The sequence below is a fragment of the Salmo salar genome, unplaced genomic scaffold (genome assembly GCF_905237065.1).
Source record: "Salmo salar unplaced genomic scaffold, Ssal_v3.1, whole genome shotgun sequence".
NCBI lineage: Eukaryota > Metazoa > Chordata > Actinopteri > Salmoniformes > Salmonidae > Salmo > Salmo salar.
The window spans coordinates 141281-156326 of NW_025549570.1; the positions used below are offsets into that span (position 1 = coordinate 141281).

Sequence of the window (15046 nt, forward strand, 5' to 3'; positions counted from 1 at the left end):
CCGTTACATGATCATTATATTACATGGTAACACACTTAGTGACCGTTACATGATCATTATATTACATGGTAACACACTTAGTGACCGTTACATGATCATTATATTACATGGTAACACACTTAGTGACCGTTACATGATCATTATATTACATGGTAACACACTTAGTGACCGTTACATGATCATTATATTACATGGTAACACACTTAGTGACCGTTACATGATCATTATATTACATGGTAACACACTTAGTGACCGTTACATGATCATTATATTACACGGTTACACACTTAGTGACCGTTACATGATCATTATATTACACGGTGAGTACATGGTAACACACTTAGTGACCGTTACATGATCATTATATTACACGGTGGTTACATTTGTATTCCTTCGATTTAATATACAATGGTGTTGCTTTGTCCAAAAATATGTTGTAACTTTTCAGTGAAAAGCTCAACTTTTCTCATGTTCATTCTAACAGCCAATTGGATAAGAGACTTGGAAGTGTGGAAACAGGAGACTATATAACCCTGTCTTCCTGTCCTCTCCTTACCTATATAGCCTGACTTCCTCACCTTACCTGTAAACCCCGACTTCCTGTCCCCTCCTTACTAATAAACCCTGACTTCCTCTCCTTACCAATAAACCACGACTTCCTGTCCTCTCCTTACCAATAAACCACGACTTCCTGTCCTCTCCTTACCAATAAACCCTGACTTCCTGTCCTCTCCTTACCTATAAACCCTGACTTGCTGTCCTCTCCTTACCTATAAACCCTGACTTCCTGTCCTCTCCTTACCTATAAACCCTGACTTCCTGTCCTCTCCTTACCTATAAACCCTGACTTCCTGTCCTCTCCTTACCTATAAACCCTGACTTCCTGTCCTCTCCTTACCTATAAACCCTGACTTCCTGTCCTCTCCTTACCTATAAACCCTGACTTCCTGTCCTCTCCTTACCTATAAACCCTGACTTCCTGTCCTCTCCTTACCTATAAACCCTGACTTCCTGTCCTCTCCTTACCTATAAACCCTGACTTCCTGTCCTCTCCTTACCTATAAACCCTGACTTGCTGTCCTCTCCTTACCTATAAACCCTGACTTCCTGTCCTCTCCTTACCTATAAACCCTGACTTCCTGTCCTCTCCTTACCTATAAACCCTGACTTCCTGTCCTCTCCTTACCTGTGCTCAGGTTCAAGAGTTCCACCAGTTGGAGTCCAACCTGCAGGTGTGTCAGTTCCTGGCTGACACCAGGAAGTTCCTTCACCAGATGATCAGGACGATCAACATCAAGGAGGAGGTCCTGATCACCATGCAGATAGTAGGAGACCTGTCCTACGCTTGGCAGATCATAGACAGGTAGGGGTTATAAATGTCTTATGAATGGGTTATTTATGGGTTAATAATGGGTTATGAATGGTCCTGATCACCATGCAGATAGTAGGAGACCTCTCCTACGCTTGGCAGATCATAGACAGGTAGGGGTTATAAATGTCTTATGAATGGGTTATTTATGGGTTAATAATGGGTTATGAATGGTCCTGATCACCATGCAGATAGTAGTAGACCTGTCCTATGCATGGCAGATCATAGACAGGTACACACTGACCAACTACATATTACCAGTTTCATGATGACATAGTCAGGTCTCTCTTGCAAATAAGATCCCAGTGAGACTAACCTGGTCAACCCAGTGAGACTAACCTGGTCAACCCAGTGAGACTAACCTGGTCAACCCAGTGAGACTAACCTGGTCAACCCAGTGAGACTAACCTGGTCAACCCAGTGAGACTAACCTGGTCAAATAAGATCTCAGTGAGACTAACCTGGTCAACCCAGTGAGACTAACCTGGTCAACCCAGTGAGACTAACCTGGTCAACCCAGTGAGACTAACCTGGTCAACCCAGTGAGACTAACCTGGTCAACCCAGTGAGACTAACCTGGTCAAATAAGATCTCAGTGAGACTAACCTGGTCAACCCAGTGAGACTAACCTGGTCAACCCAGTGAGACTAACCTGGTCAACCCAGTGAGACTAACCTGGTCAACCCAGTGAGACTAACCTGGTCAACCCAGTGAGACTAACCTGGTCAACCCAGTGAGACTAACCTGGTCAACCCAGTGAGACTAACCTGGTCAAATAAAAAAAAAATCTAAATTTGCCATTTTGAATGTTTTTCTCTGGTTGTTTCCCAGCTTCACGTCCATCATGCAGGAGAGTATCAGAGTGAATCCATCCATGGTGACCAAACTACGAGCAACCTTCCTAAAGGTCAACCGTTCACCTCTCAGAAAAACACTTCATTTAGTAGAGGACACAGGTTCAAAAGGTCTTTTACTGTTTTGAAAACATGCAGTCTGTAACGCGTGTTTTTTATTGATGTATGTTTCCAGTTGGCGTCTGCGTTGGATCTGCCTCTGCTGCGAATCAACCAGGCTAACAGTCCAGATCTGCTTAGTGTTTCTCAGTTCTACTCCGGGGAACTGGTGACCTACGTCAGGAAGGTACGGTCCCGGGGACGAGGAATGCTGAATCTCAAATCAACCCCCGGTCCCCACTCCCTACGCCTAGTCTCTACTCTCTACCCCCAGCCCCTAGTCTCTACTCTCTACCCCCAGACCCTAGTCTCTACTCTCTACCCCCAGCCCCTAGTCTCTACTCTCTACCCCCAGCCCCTAGTCTCTACTCTCTACCCCCAGACCCTAGTCTCTACTCCCTACCCCCAGCCCCTAGTCTCTACTCTCTACCCCCAGTCCCTAGTCTCTACTCTCTACCCCCAGCCCCTAGTCTCTACTCTCTACCCTTAGCCTCTACTCTCTACCCCTAGCCTCTACTCTCTACCCTCAGCCCCTAGCCTCTACTCTCTACCCCTAGACTCTACTCTCTACCCCCAGCCCCTAGTCTCTACTCCCTACCCCCAGCCCCTAGTCTCTACTCTCTACCCCCAGCCCCTAGTCTCTACTCTCTACCCCCAGCCCCTAGTCTCTACTCTCTACCCCAGCCCCTAGTGTCTACTCTCTACCCCCAGACCCTAGTCTCTACTCCCTACCCCCAGCCCCTAGTCTCTACTCTCTACCCCCAGCCCCTAGTCTCTACTCTCTACCCCCAGCCCCTAGTCTCTACTCTCTACCCTCAGCCTCTACTCTCTACCCCCAGCCCCTAGCCTCTACTCTCTACCCTCAGCCCCTAGCCTCTACTCTCTACCCCTAGACTCTACTCTCTCCCCCAGCCCCTAGCCTCTACTCTCTACCCCCAGCCCCTAGCCTCTACTCTCTACCCCCAGCCCCTAGTCTCTACTTTCTACCCCCAGCCCCTAGTCTCTACCCTCTACCCCCAGCCCCTAGTCTCTACTCCCTACCCCCAGCCCCTAGTCTCTACTCTCTACCCCAGCCCCTAGTCTCTACTCCCAGCCCCTAGTCTCTACTCTCTACCCCCAGCCCCTAGTCTCTACTCTCTACCCCCCAGCCCCTAGTCTCTACTCTCTACCCCTAGCCTCTCTACCCCCTGCCCCTAGTCTCTACTCTCTACCCCCAGCCCCTAGTCTCTACTCTCTACCCCCAGCCCCTAGTCTCTACCCCCAGTCCCTAGTCTCTACTCTCTACCCCCCAGCCCCTAGTCTCTACTCTCTACCCCCAGCCCCTAGTCTCTACTCTCTACCCCCAGCCCCTAGTCTCTAGTCTCTACTCTCTACCCTCAGCCCCTAGTCTCTACTCTCTACCCCCAGCCCCTAGTCTCTACCGCCAGCCCCTAGTCTCTATTCTCTACCCCAAGCCCCTAGTCTCTACTCTCTACCCCCAGCCCCTAGTCTCTACCCCCAGCCCCTAGCCTCTACCCCCAGCCCCTAGCCTCTACCCCCAGCCCCTAGTCTCTACCCCCAGCCCCTAGTCTCTACTCTCTACCCCCAGCCCCTAGTCTCTACTCTCTACCCCCAGCCCCTAGTCTCTACTCTCTACCCCAGCCCCTAGTCTCTACTCTCTACCCCCAGCCCCTAGTCTCTACTCTCTACCCCCAGCCCCTAGTCTCTACTCTCTACCCCTAGTCTCTACTCTCTACCCCCAGCCCCTAGTCTCTACTCTCTACCCCTAGTCTCTACTCTCTTCCCCCAGCCCCTAGCCTCTACTCTCTGCCCCTAGCCTCTCCCCTCTACCCCCAGCCCCTAGTCTCTACTCTCTACCCCCAGCCCCTAGTCTCTACTCTCTACCCCCAGCCCCTAGTCTCTACTCCCTACCCCCAGCCCCTAGTCTCTACTCTCTACCCCAGCCCCTAGTCTCTACTCCCAGCCCCTAGCCTCTACTCTCTGCCCCTAGCCTCTCCCCTCTACCCCAAGCCCCTAGTCTCTACTCTCTACCCCTAGTCTCTACTCTCTACCCCCAGCCCCTAGTCTCTACTCTCTACCCCTAGACTCTACTCTCTACCCCCAGCCCCTAGTCTCTACCCCCAGCCCCTAGTCTCTACTCTCTACCCCCAGCCCCTAGTCTCTACTCTCTACCCTAGTCTCTATTCTCTACCCCCAGCCCCTAGTCTCTACCCCCAGCCCCTAGTCTCTACTCTCTGCCCCTAGCCTCTACTCTCTGCCCCTAGCCTCTCCCCTCTACCCCCAGCCCCTAGTCTCTACTCTCGACCCCTAGTCTCTACTCTCTACCCCCAGCCCCTAGTCTCTACTCTCTACCCTAGTCTCTATTCTCTACCCCCAGCCCCTAGTCTCTACCCCCAGCCCCTAGTCTCTACTCTCTACCCCTAGCCTCTACTCTCTACCCCCAGCCCCTAGGCTCTACTCTCTACCCCAGCCCCTAGTCTCTACTCTCTACCCCTAGCCTCTACTCACCCCTAGTCTCTACTCTCTACCCCAGCCCCTAGTCTCTACTCTCTACCCCCAGCCCCTAGTCTCTGCTCTCTACCCCCAGCCCCTAGTCTCTGGTCTCTACCCCCAGCCCCTAGTCTCTACTCTCTACCCCCAGCCCCTAGTCTCTACTCTCTGCCCCTAGTCTCTACCCCCAGCCCCTAGTCTCTACTCTCTACCCCAGCCCCTAGTCTCTACTCTCTACCCCCAGCCCCTAGTCTCTACTCTCTACCCCCAGCCCCTAGTCTCTACGTCTCTACCCCCAGCCCCTAGCCTCTACTCTCTACCCCCAGCCCCTAGTCTCTACTCTCTACCCCAGCCCCTAGTCTCTACTCTCTACCCCCAGCCCCTAGTCTCTACCCCCAGCCCCTAGTCTCTACTCTCTCCCCAGCCCCTAGTCTCTACCCCAGCCCCTAGCCTCTACTCTCTACCTCCAGCCCCTAGTCTCTACCCTATCCCCAGCCCCTAGTCTCTACTCCCTACCCCCAGCCCCTAGTCTCTACTCCCCAGCCCCTAGTCTCTACTCTCTACCCCCAGCCCCTAGTCTCTACTCCCTACCCCAACAGATCATCGTCCCTGAGAGCATGTTTCCTCTACTCTCCACTAGGTGTTACAGATCATCCCTGAGAGCATGTTTCCTCTACTCTCCACTAGGTGTTACAGATCATCCCTGAGAGCATGTTTCCTCTACTCTCCACTAGGTGTTACAGATCATCACTGAGAGCATGTTTCCTCTACTCTCCACTAGGTGTTACAGATCATCCCTGAGAGCATGTTTCCTCTACTCTCCACTAGGTGTTACAGATCATCGTCCCTGAGAGCATGTTTCCTCTACTCTCCACTAGGTGTTACAGATCATCCCTGAGAGCATGTTTCCTCTACTCTCCACTAGGTGTTACAGATCATCCCTGAGAGCATGTTTCCTCTACTCTCCACTAGGTGTTACAGATCATCCCTGAGAGCATGTTTCCTCTACTCTCCACTAGGTGTTACAGATCATCCCTGAGAGCATGTTTCCTCTACTCTCCACTAGGTGTTACAGATCATCCCTGAGAGCATGTTTCCTCTACTCTCCACTAGGTGTTACAGATCATCCCTGAGAGCATGTTTCCTCTACTCTCCACTAGGTGTTACAGATCATCCCTGAGAGCATGTTTCCTCTACTCTCCACTAGGTGTTACAGATCATCCCTGAGAGCATGTTTCCTCTACTCTCCACTAGGTGTTACAGATCATCCCTGAGAGCATGTTTCCTCTACTCTCCACTAGGTGTTACAGATCATCCCTGAGAGCATGTTTCCTCTACTCTCCACTAGGTGTTACAGATCATCCCTGAGAGCATGTTTCCTCTACTCTCCACTAGGTGTTACAGATCATCCCTGAGAGCATGTTTCCTCTACTCTCCACTAGGTGTTACAGATCATCCCTGAGAGCATGTTTCCTCTACTCTCCACTAGGTGTTACAGATCATCATCCCTGAGAGCATGTTTCCTCTACTCTCCACTAGGTGTTACAGATCATCCCTGAGAGCATGTTTCCTCTACTCTCCACTAGGTGTTACAGATCATCCCTGAGAGCATGTTTCCTCTACTCTCCACTAGGTGTTACAGATCATCCCTGAGAGCATGTTTCCTCTACTCTCCACTAGGTGTTACAGATCATCCCTGAGAGCATGTTTCCTCTACTCTCCACTAGGTGTTACAGATCATCCCTGAGAGCATGTTTCCTCTACTCTCCACTAGGTGTTACAGATCATCCCCTGAGAGCATGTTTCCTCTACTCTCCACTAGGTGTTACAGATCATCCCTGAGAGCATGTTTCCTCTACTCTCCACTAGGTGTTACAGATCATCCCTGAGAGCATGTTTCCTCTACTCTCCACTAGGTGTTACAGATCATCCCTGAGAGCATGTTTCCTCTACTCTCCACTAGGTGTTACAGATCATCCCTGAGAGCATGTTTCCTCTACTCTCCACTAGGTGTTACAGATCATCCCTGAGAGCATGTTTCCTCTACTCTCCACTAGGTGTTACAGATCATCCCTGAGAGCATGTTTCCTCTACTCTCCACTAGGTGTTACAGATCATCCCTGAGAGCATGTTTCCTCTACTCTCCACTAGGTGTTACAGATCATCCCTGAGAGCATGTTTCCTCTACTCTCCACTAGGTGTTACAGATCATCCCTGAGAGCATGTTTCCTCTACTCTCCACTAGGTGTTACAGATCATCCCTGAGAGCATGTTTCCTCTACTCTCCACTAGGTGTTACAGATCATCCCTGAGAGCATGTTTCCTCTACTCTCCACTAGGTGTTACAGATCATCCCTGAGAGCATGTTTCCTCTACTCTCCACTAGGTGTTACAGATCATCCCTGAGAGCATGTTTCCTCTACTCTCCACTAGGTGTTACAGATCATCCTGAGAGCATGTTTCCTCTACTCTCCACTAGGTGTTACAGATCATCCCTGAGAGCATGTTTCCTCTACTCTCCACTAGGTGTTACAGATCATCCCTGAGAGCATGTTTCCTCTACTCTCCACTAGGTGTTACAGATCATCCCTGAGAGCATGTTTCCTCTACTCTCCACTAGGTGTTACAGATCATCCCTGAGAGCATGTTTCCTCTACTCTCCACTAGGTGTTACAGATCATCCCTGAGAGCATGTTTCCTCTACTCTCCACTAGGTGTTACAGATCATCCCTGAGAGCATGTTTCCTCTACTCTCCACTAGGTGTTACAGATCATCCCTGAGAGCATGTTTCCTCTACTCTCCACTAGGTGTTACAGATCATCCCTGAGAGCATGTTTCCTCTACTCTCCACTAGGTGTTACAGATCATCCCTGAGAGCATGTTTCCTCTACTCTCCACTAGGTGTTACAGATCATCCCTGAGAGCATGTTTCCTCTACTCTCCACTAGGTGTTACAGATCATCCCTGAGAGCATGTTTCCTCTACTCTCCACTAGGTGTTACAGATCATCCCTGAGAGCATGTTTCCTCTACTCTCCACTAGGTGTTACAGATCATCCCTGAGAGCATGTTTCCTCTACTCTCCACTAGGTGTTACAGATCATCCCTGAGAGCATGTTTCCTCTACTCTCCACTAGGTGTTACAGATCATCCCTGAGAGCATGTTTCCTCTACTCTCCACTAGGTGTTACAGATCATCCCTGAGAGCATGTTTCCTCTACTCTCCACTAGGTGTTACAGATCATCCCTGAGAGCATGTTTCCTCTACTCTCCACTAGGTGTTACAGATCATCCCTGAGAGCATGTTTCCTCTACTCTCCACTAGGTGTTACAGATCATCCCTGAGAGCATGTTTCCTCTACTCTCCACTAGGTGTTACAGATCATCCCTGAGAGCATGTTTCCTCTACTCTCCACTAGGTGTTACAGATCATCCCTGAGAGCATGTTTCCTCTACTCTCCACTAGGTGTTACAGATCATCCCTGAGAGCATGTTTCCTCTACTCTCCACTAGGTGTTACAGATCATCCCTGAGAGCATGTTTCCTCTACTCTCCACTAGGTGTTACAGATCATCCCTGAGAGCATGTTTCCTCTACTCTCCACTAGGTGTTACAGATCATCCCTGAGAGCATGTTTCCTCTACTCTCCACTAGGTGTTACAGATCATCCCTGAGAGCATGTTTCCTCTACTCTCCACTAGGTGTTACAGATCATCCCTGAGAGCATGTTTCCTCTACTCTCCACTAGGTGTTACAGATCATCCCTGAGAGCATGTTTCCTCTACTCTCCACTAGGTGTTACAGATCATCCCTGAGAGCATGTTTCCTCTACTCTCCACTAGGTGTTACAGATCATCCCTGAGAGCATGTTTCCTCTACTCTCCACTAGGTGTTACAGATCATCCCTGAGAGCATGTTTCCTCTACTCTCCACTAGGTGTTACAGATCATCCCTGAGAGCATGTTTCCTCTACTCTCCACTAGGTGTTACAGATCATCCCTGAGAGCATGTTTCCTCTACTCTCCACTAGGTGTTACAGATCATCCCTGAGAGCATGTTTCCTCTACTCTCCACTAGGTGTTACAGATCATCCCTGAGAGCATGTTTCCTCTACTCTCCACTAGGTGTTACAGAATCATCCCTGAGAGCATGTTTCCTCTACTCTCCACTAGGTGTTACAGATCATCCCTGAGAGCATGTTTCCTCTACTCTCCACTAGGTGTTACAGATCATCCCTGAGAGCATGTTTCCTCTACTCTCCACTAGGTGTTACAGATCATCCCTGAGAGCATGTTTCCTCTACTCTCCACTAGGTGTTACAGATCATCCCTGAGAGCATGTTTCCTCTACTCTCCACTAGGTGTTACAGATCATCCCTGAGAGCATGTTTCCTCTACTCTCCACTAGGTGTTACAGATCATCCCTGAGAGCATGTTTCCTCTACTCTCCACTAGGTGTTACAGATCATCCCTGAGAGCATGTTTCCTCTACTCTCCACTAGGTGTTACAGATCATCCCTGAGAGCATGTTTCCTCTACTCTCCACTAGGTGTTACAGATCATCCCTGAGAGCATGTTTCCTCTACTCTCCACTAGGTGTTACAGAATCATCCCTGAGAGCATGTTTCCTCTACTCTCCACTAGGTGTTACAGATCATCCCTGAGAGCATGTTTCCTCTACTCTCCACTAGGTGTTACAGATCATCCCTGAGAGCATGTTTCCTCTACTCTCCACTAGGTGTTACAGATCATCCCTGAGAGCATGTTTCCTCTACTCTCCACTAGGTGTTACAGATCATCCCTGAGAGCATGTTTCCTCTACTCTCCACTAGGTGTTACAGATCATCCCTGAGAGCATGTTTCCTCTACTCTCCACTAGGTGTTACAGATCATCCCTGAGAGCATGTTTCCTCTACTCTCCACTAGGTGTTACAGATCATCCCTGAGAGCATGTTTCCTCTACTCTCCACTAGGTGTTACAGATCATCCCTGAGAGCATGTTTCCTCTACTCTCCACTAGGTGTTACAGATCATCCCTGAGAGCATGTTTCCTCTACTCTCCACTAGGTGTTACAGATCATCCCTGAGAGCATGTTTCCTCTACTCTCCACTAGGTGTTACAGATCATCATCCCTGAGAGCATGTTTCCTCTACTCTCCACTAGGTGTTACAGATCATCCCTGAGAGCATGTTTCCTCTACTCTCCACTAGGTGTTACAGATCATACCTGAGAGCATGTTTCCTCTACTCTCCACTAGGTGTTACAGATCATCCCTGAGAGCATGTTTCCTCTACTCTCCACTAGGTGTTACAGATCATCCCTGAGAGCATGTTTCCTCTACTCTCCACTAGGTGTTACAGATCATCCCTGAGAGCATGTTTCCTCTACTCTCCACTAGGTGTTACAGATCATCCCTGAGAGCATGTTTCCTCTACTCTCCACTAGGTGTTACAGATCATCCCTGAGAGCATGTTTCCTCTACTCTCCACTAGGTGTTACAGATCATCCCTGAGAGCATGTTTCCTCTACTCTCCACTAGGTGTTACAGATCATCCCTGAGAGCATGTTTCCTCTACTCTCCACTAGGTGTTACAGATCATCATCCCTGAGAGCATGTTTCCTCTACTCTCCACTAGGTGTTACAGATCATCCCTGAGAGCATGTTTCCTCTACTCTCCACTAGGTGTTACAGATCATCCCTGAGAGCATGTTTCCTCTACTCTCCACTAGGTGTTACAGATCATCATCCCTGAGAGCATGTTTCCTCTACTCTCCACTAGGTGTTACAGATCATACCTGAGAGCATGTTTCCTCTACTCTCCACTAGGTGTTACAGATCATCGTCCCTGAGAGCATGTTTCCTCTACTCTCCACTAGGTGTTACAGATCATCCCTGAGAGCATGTTTCCTCTACTCTCCACTAGGTGTTACAGATCATCGTCCCTGAGAGCATGTTTCCTCTACTCTCCACTAGGTGTTACAGATCATCCCTGAGAGCATGTTTCCTCTACTCTCCACTAGGTGTTACAGATCATCCCTGAGAGCATGTTTCCTCTACTCTCCACTAGGTGTTACAGATCATCACTGAGAGCATGTTTCCTCTACTCTCCACTAGGTGTTACAGATCATCCCTGAGAGCATGTTTCCTCTACTCTCCACTAGGTGTTACAGATCATCCCTGAGAGCATGTTTCCTCTACTCTCCACTAGGTGTTACAGATCATCCCTGAGAGCATGTTTCCTCTACTCTCCACTAGGTGTTACAGATCATCCCTGAGAGCATGTTTCCTCTCCTCTCCACTAGGTGTTACAGATCATCCCTGAGAGCATGTTTCCTCTACTCTCCACTAGGTGTTACAGATCATCCCTGAGAGCATGTTTCCTCTACTCTCCACTAGGTGTTACAGATCATCGTCCCTGAGAGCATGTTTCCTCTACTCTCCACTAGGTGTTACAGATCATCCCTGAGAGCATGTTTCCTCTACTCTCCACTAGGTGTTACAGATCATCACTGAGAGCATGTTTCCTCTACTCTCCACTAGGTGTTACAGATCATCCCTGAGAGCATGTTTCCTCTACTCTCCACTAGGTGTTACAGATCATCATCCCTGAGAGCATGTTTCCTCTACTCTCCACTAGGTGTTACAGATCATCCCTGAGAGCATGTTTCCTCTACTCTCCACTAGGTGTTACAGATCATCCCTGAGAGCATGTTTCCTCTACTCTCCACTAGGTGTTACAGATCATCCCTGAGAGCATGTTTCCTCTACTCTCCACTAGGTGTTACAGATCATCCCTGAGAGCATGTTTCCTCTCCTCTCCACTAGGTGTTACAGATCATCCCTGAGAGCATGTTTCCTCTACTCTCCACTAGGTGTTACAGATCATCCCTGAGAGCATGTTTCCTCTACTCTCCACTAGGTGTTACAGATCATCCCTGAGAGCATGTTTCCTCTACTCTCCACTAGGTGTTACAGATCATCCCTGAGAGCATGTTTCCTCTACTCTCCACTAGGTGTTACAGATCATCCCTGAGAGCATGTTTCCTCTACTCTCCACTAGGTGTTACAGATCATCCCTGAGAACATGTTTCCTCTACTCTCCACTAGGTGTTACAGATCATCCCTGAGAGCATGTTCACCTCCCTGGCTAAGATCATCAAGCTGCAGATCCATGCCATCATGGAGGTTCCCACCAGACTGGACAAGGACAAGCTGAAGGACTACGCCCAGCTGGGGGCTCGCTACGAGGTCAGAGGTCGTTTTAGAAACAGCTTTATGGTCCTGTGTGAATCAGTCGGATGAGCATGGGCGCTTGCGATGACAAAAGGTTGTGGGTTCGATTCCCGCTGGGGCCACCCATATGAAAAATGTAATCACACATGACTGTTAGTGTCTTTGTTTAAAAGTGTCTCCTAAATGGCAGATATAGAGGTCACTACTACACCAGACACACACTGCTAGTGTTAGACTGGTGCAGGGAACAAGATGGGGGGTCTCTCAGAGGACCTATACTATAACTAGGACCTATAGTAGTGACTATAACTAGGACCTATACTATAACTAGGACCTATACTATAACTAGGACCTATAGTAGTGACTATAACTAGGACCTATACTATAACTAGGACCTATACTATAACTAGGACCTATAGTAGTGACTATAACTAGGACCTATAGTAGTGACTATAACTAGGACCTATAGTAGTGACTATAACTAGGACCTATAGTAGTGACTATAACTAGGACCTATAGTAGTGACTATAACTAGGACCTATACTATAACTAGGACCTATAGTAGTGACTATAACTAGGACCTATAGTAGTGACTATAACTAGGACCTATACTATAACTAGGACCTATAGTAGTGACTATAACTAGGACCTATACTATAACTAGGACCTATAGTAGTGACTATAACTAGGACCTATACTATAACTAGGACCTATAGTAGTGACTATAATTAGGACCTATACTATAACTAGGACCTATAGTAGTGACTATAACTAGGACCTATAGTAGTGACTATAACTAGGACCTATAGTAGTGACTATAACTAGGACCTATAGTAGTGTCTATAACTAGGACCTATAGTAGTGACTATAACTAGGACCTATAATATAACTAAGACCTATAGTAGTGACTATAACTAGGACCTATAGTAGTGACTATAACTAGGACCTATAGTAGTGACTATAACTAGGACCTATACTATAACTAGGACCTATAGTAGTGACTATAACTAGGACCTATAGTAGTGACTATAACTAGGACCTATACTATAACTAGGACCTATAGTAGTGACTATAACTAGGACCTATAGTAGTGACTATAACTAGGACCTATAGTAGTGACTATAACTAGGACCTATAGTAGTGACTATAACTAGGACCTATAGTAGTGACTATAACTAGGACCTATAGTAGTGACTATAACTAGGACCAATAGTAGTGACTATAACTAGGACCTATAGTAGTGTCTATAACTAGGACCTATAGTAGTGACTATAACTAGGACCTATAGTAGTGACTATAACTAGGACCTATAGTAGTGACTATAACTAGGACCTATACTATAACTAGGACCTATAGTAGTGTCTATAACTAGGACCTATAGTAGTGACTATAACTAGAACCTATAGTAGTGACTATAACTTGGACCTATAGTAGTGACTATAACTAGGACCTATAGTAGTGACTATAACTAGGACCTATAGTAGTGACTATAACTAGGACCTATAGTAGTGACTATAACTAGGACCTATAGTAGTGACTATAACTAGGACCTATAGTAGTGACTATAACTAGGACCTATAGTAGTGACTATAACTAGGACCTATAGTAGTGACTATAACTAGGACCTATACTATAACTAGGACCTATAGTAGTGTCTATAACTAGGACCTATAGTAGTGACTATAACTAGGACCTATAGTAGTGACTATAACTAGGACCTATAGTAGTGACTATAACTAGGACCTATAGTAGTGACTATAACTAGGACCTATAGTAGTGACTATAACTACGACCTATAGTAGTGACTATAACTAGGACCTATAGTAGTGACTATAACTAGGACCTATAGTAGTGACTATAACTAGGACCTATACTATAACTAGGACCTATAGTAGTGACTATAACTAGGACCTATACTATAACTAGGACCTATAGTAGTGACTATAACTAGGACCTATAGTAGTGACTATAACTAGGACCTATAGTAGTGACTATAACTAGGACCTATACTATAACTATGACCTATAGTAGTGTCTATAACTAGGACCTATAGTAGTGACTATAACTAGGACCTATACTATAACTAGGACCTATAGTAGTGACTATAACTAGGACCTATAGTAGTGACTATAACTAGGACCTATAGTAGTGACTATAACTAGGACCTATAGTAGTGACTATAACTAGGACCTATAGTAGTGACTATAACTAGGACCTATAGTAGTGACTATAACTAGGACCTATAGTAGTGACTATAACTAGGACCTATAGTAGTGTCTATAACTAGGACCTATAGTAGTGACTATAACTAGGACCTATACTATAACTAGGACCTAAATTAGTGACTATAACTAGGACCTATACTATAACTAGGACCTATAGTAGTGACTATAACTAGGACCTATAGTAGTGTCTATAACTAGGACCTATAGTAGTGACTATAACTAGGACCTATAGTAGTGACTATAACTAGGACCTATAGTAGTGACTATAACTAGGACCTATAGTAGTGTCTATAACTAGGACCTATAGTAGTGTCTATAACTAGGACCTATACTATAACTAGGACCTATAGTAGTGACTATAACTAGGACCTATAGTAGTGACTATAACTAGGACCTATACTATAACTAGGACCTATAGTAGTGACTATAACTAGGACCTATACTATAACTAGGACCTATAGTAGTGACTATAATTAGGACCTATACTATAACTAGGACCTATAGTAGTGACTATAACTAGGACCTATAGTAGTGACTATAACTAGGACCTATACTATAACTAGGACCTATAGTAGTGACTATAATTAGGACCTATACTATAACTAGGACCTATAGTAGTGTCTATAACTAGGACCTATACTATAACTAGGACCTATAGTAGTGACTATAACTAGGACCTATAGTAGTGACTATAACTAGGACCTATAGTAGTGACTATAACTAGGACCTATAGTAGTGACTATAACTAGGACCTATAGTAGTGACTATAACTAGG

At 46.7% G+C, this 15046-nt stretch overlaps 1 protein-coding gene across 3 annotated transcripts in view; it reads left to right on the forward strand.

The window, feature by feature from the left end:
* Window positions 1–15046, forward strand: part of LOC106593536 (WASH complex subunit 5) — a 52182-nt gene that overhangs the window by 10679 nt on the left and 26457 nt on the right. For all 3 annotated transcript variants that reach the window (XM_045713415.1, XM_045713417.1, XM_045713416.1), the window contains exons 13-16: window positions 1197–1363; window positions 2201–2276; window positions 2399–2509; window positions 11921–12061. In XM_045713415.1, the coding sequence (XP_045569371.1) occupies window positions 1197–1363; window positions 2201–2276; window positions 2399–2509; window positions 11921–12061 (495 nt within the window). The remainder of the gene's footprint in view (window positions 1–1196; window positions 1364–2200; window positions 2277–2398; window positions 2510–11920; window positions 12062–15046) is intronic.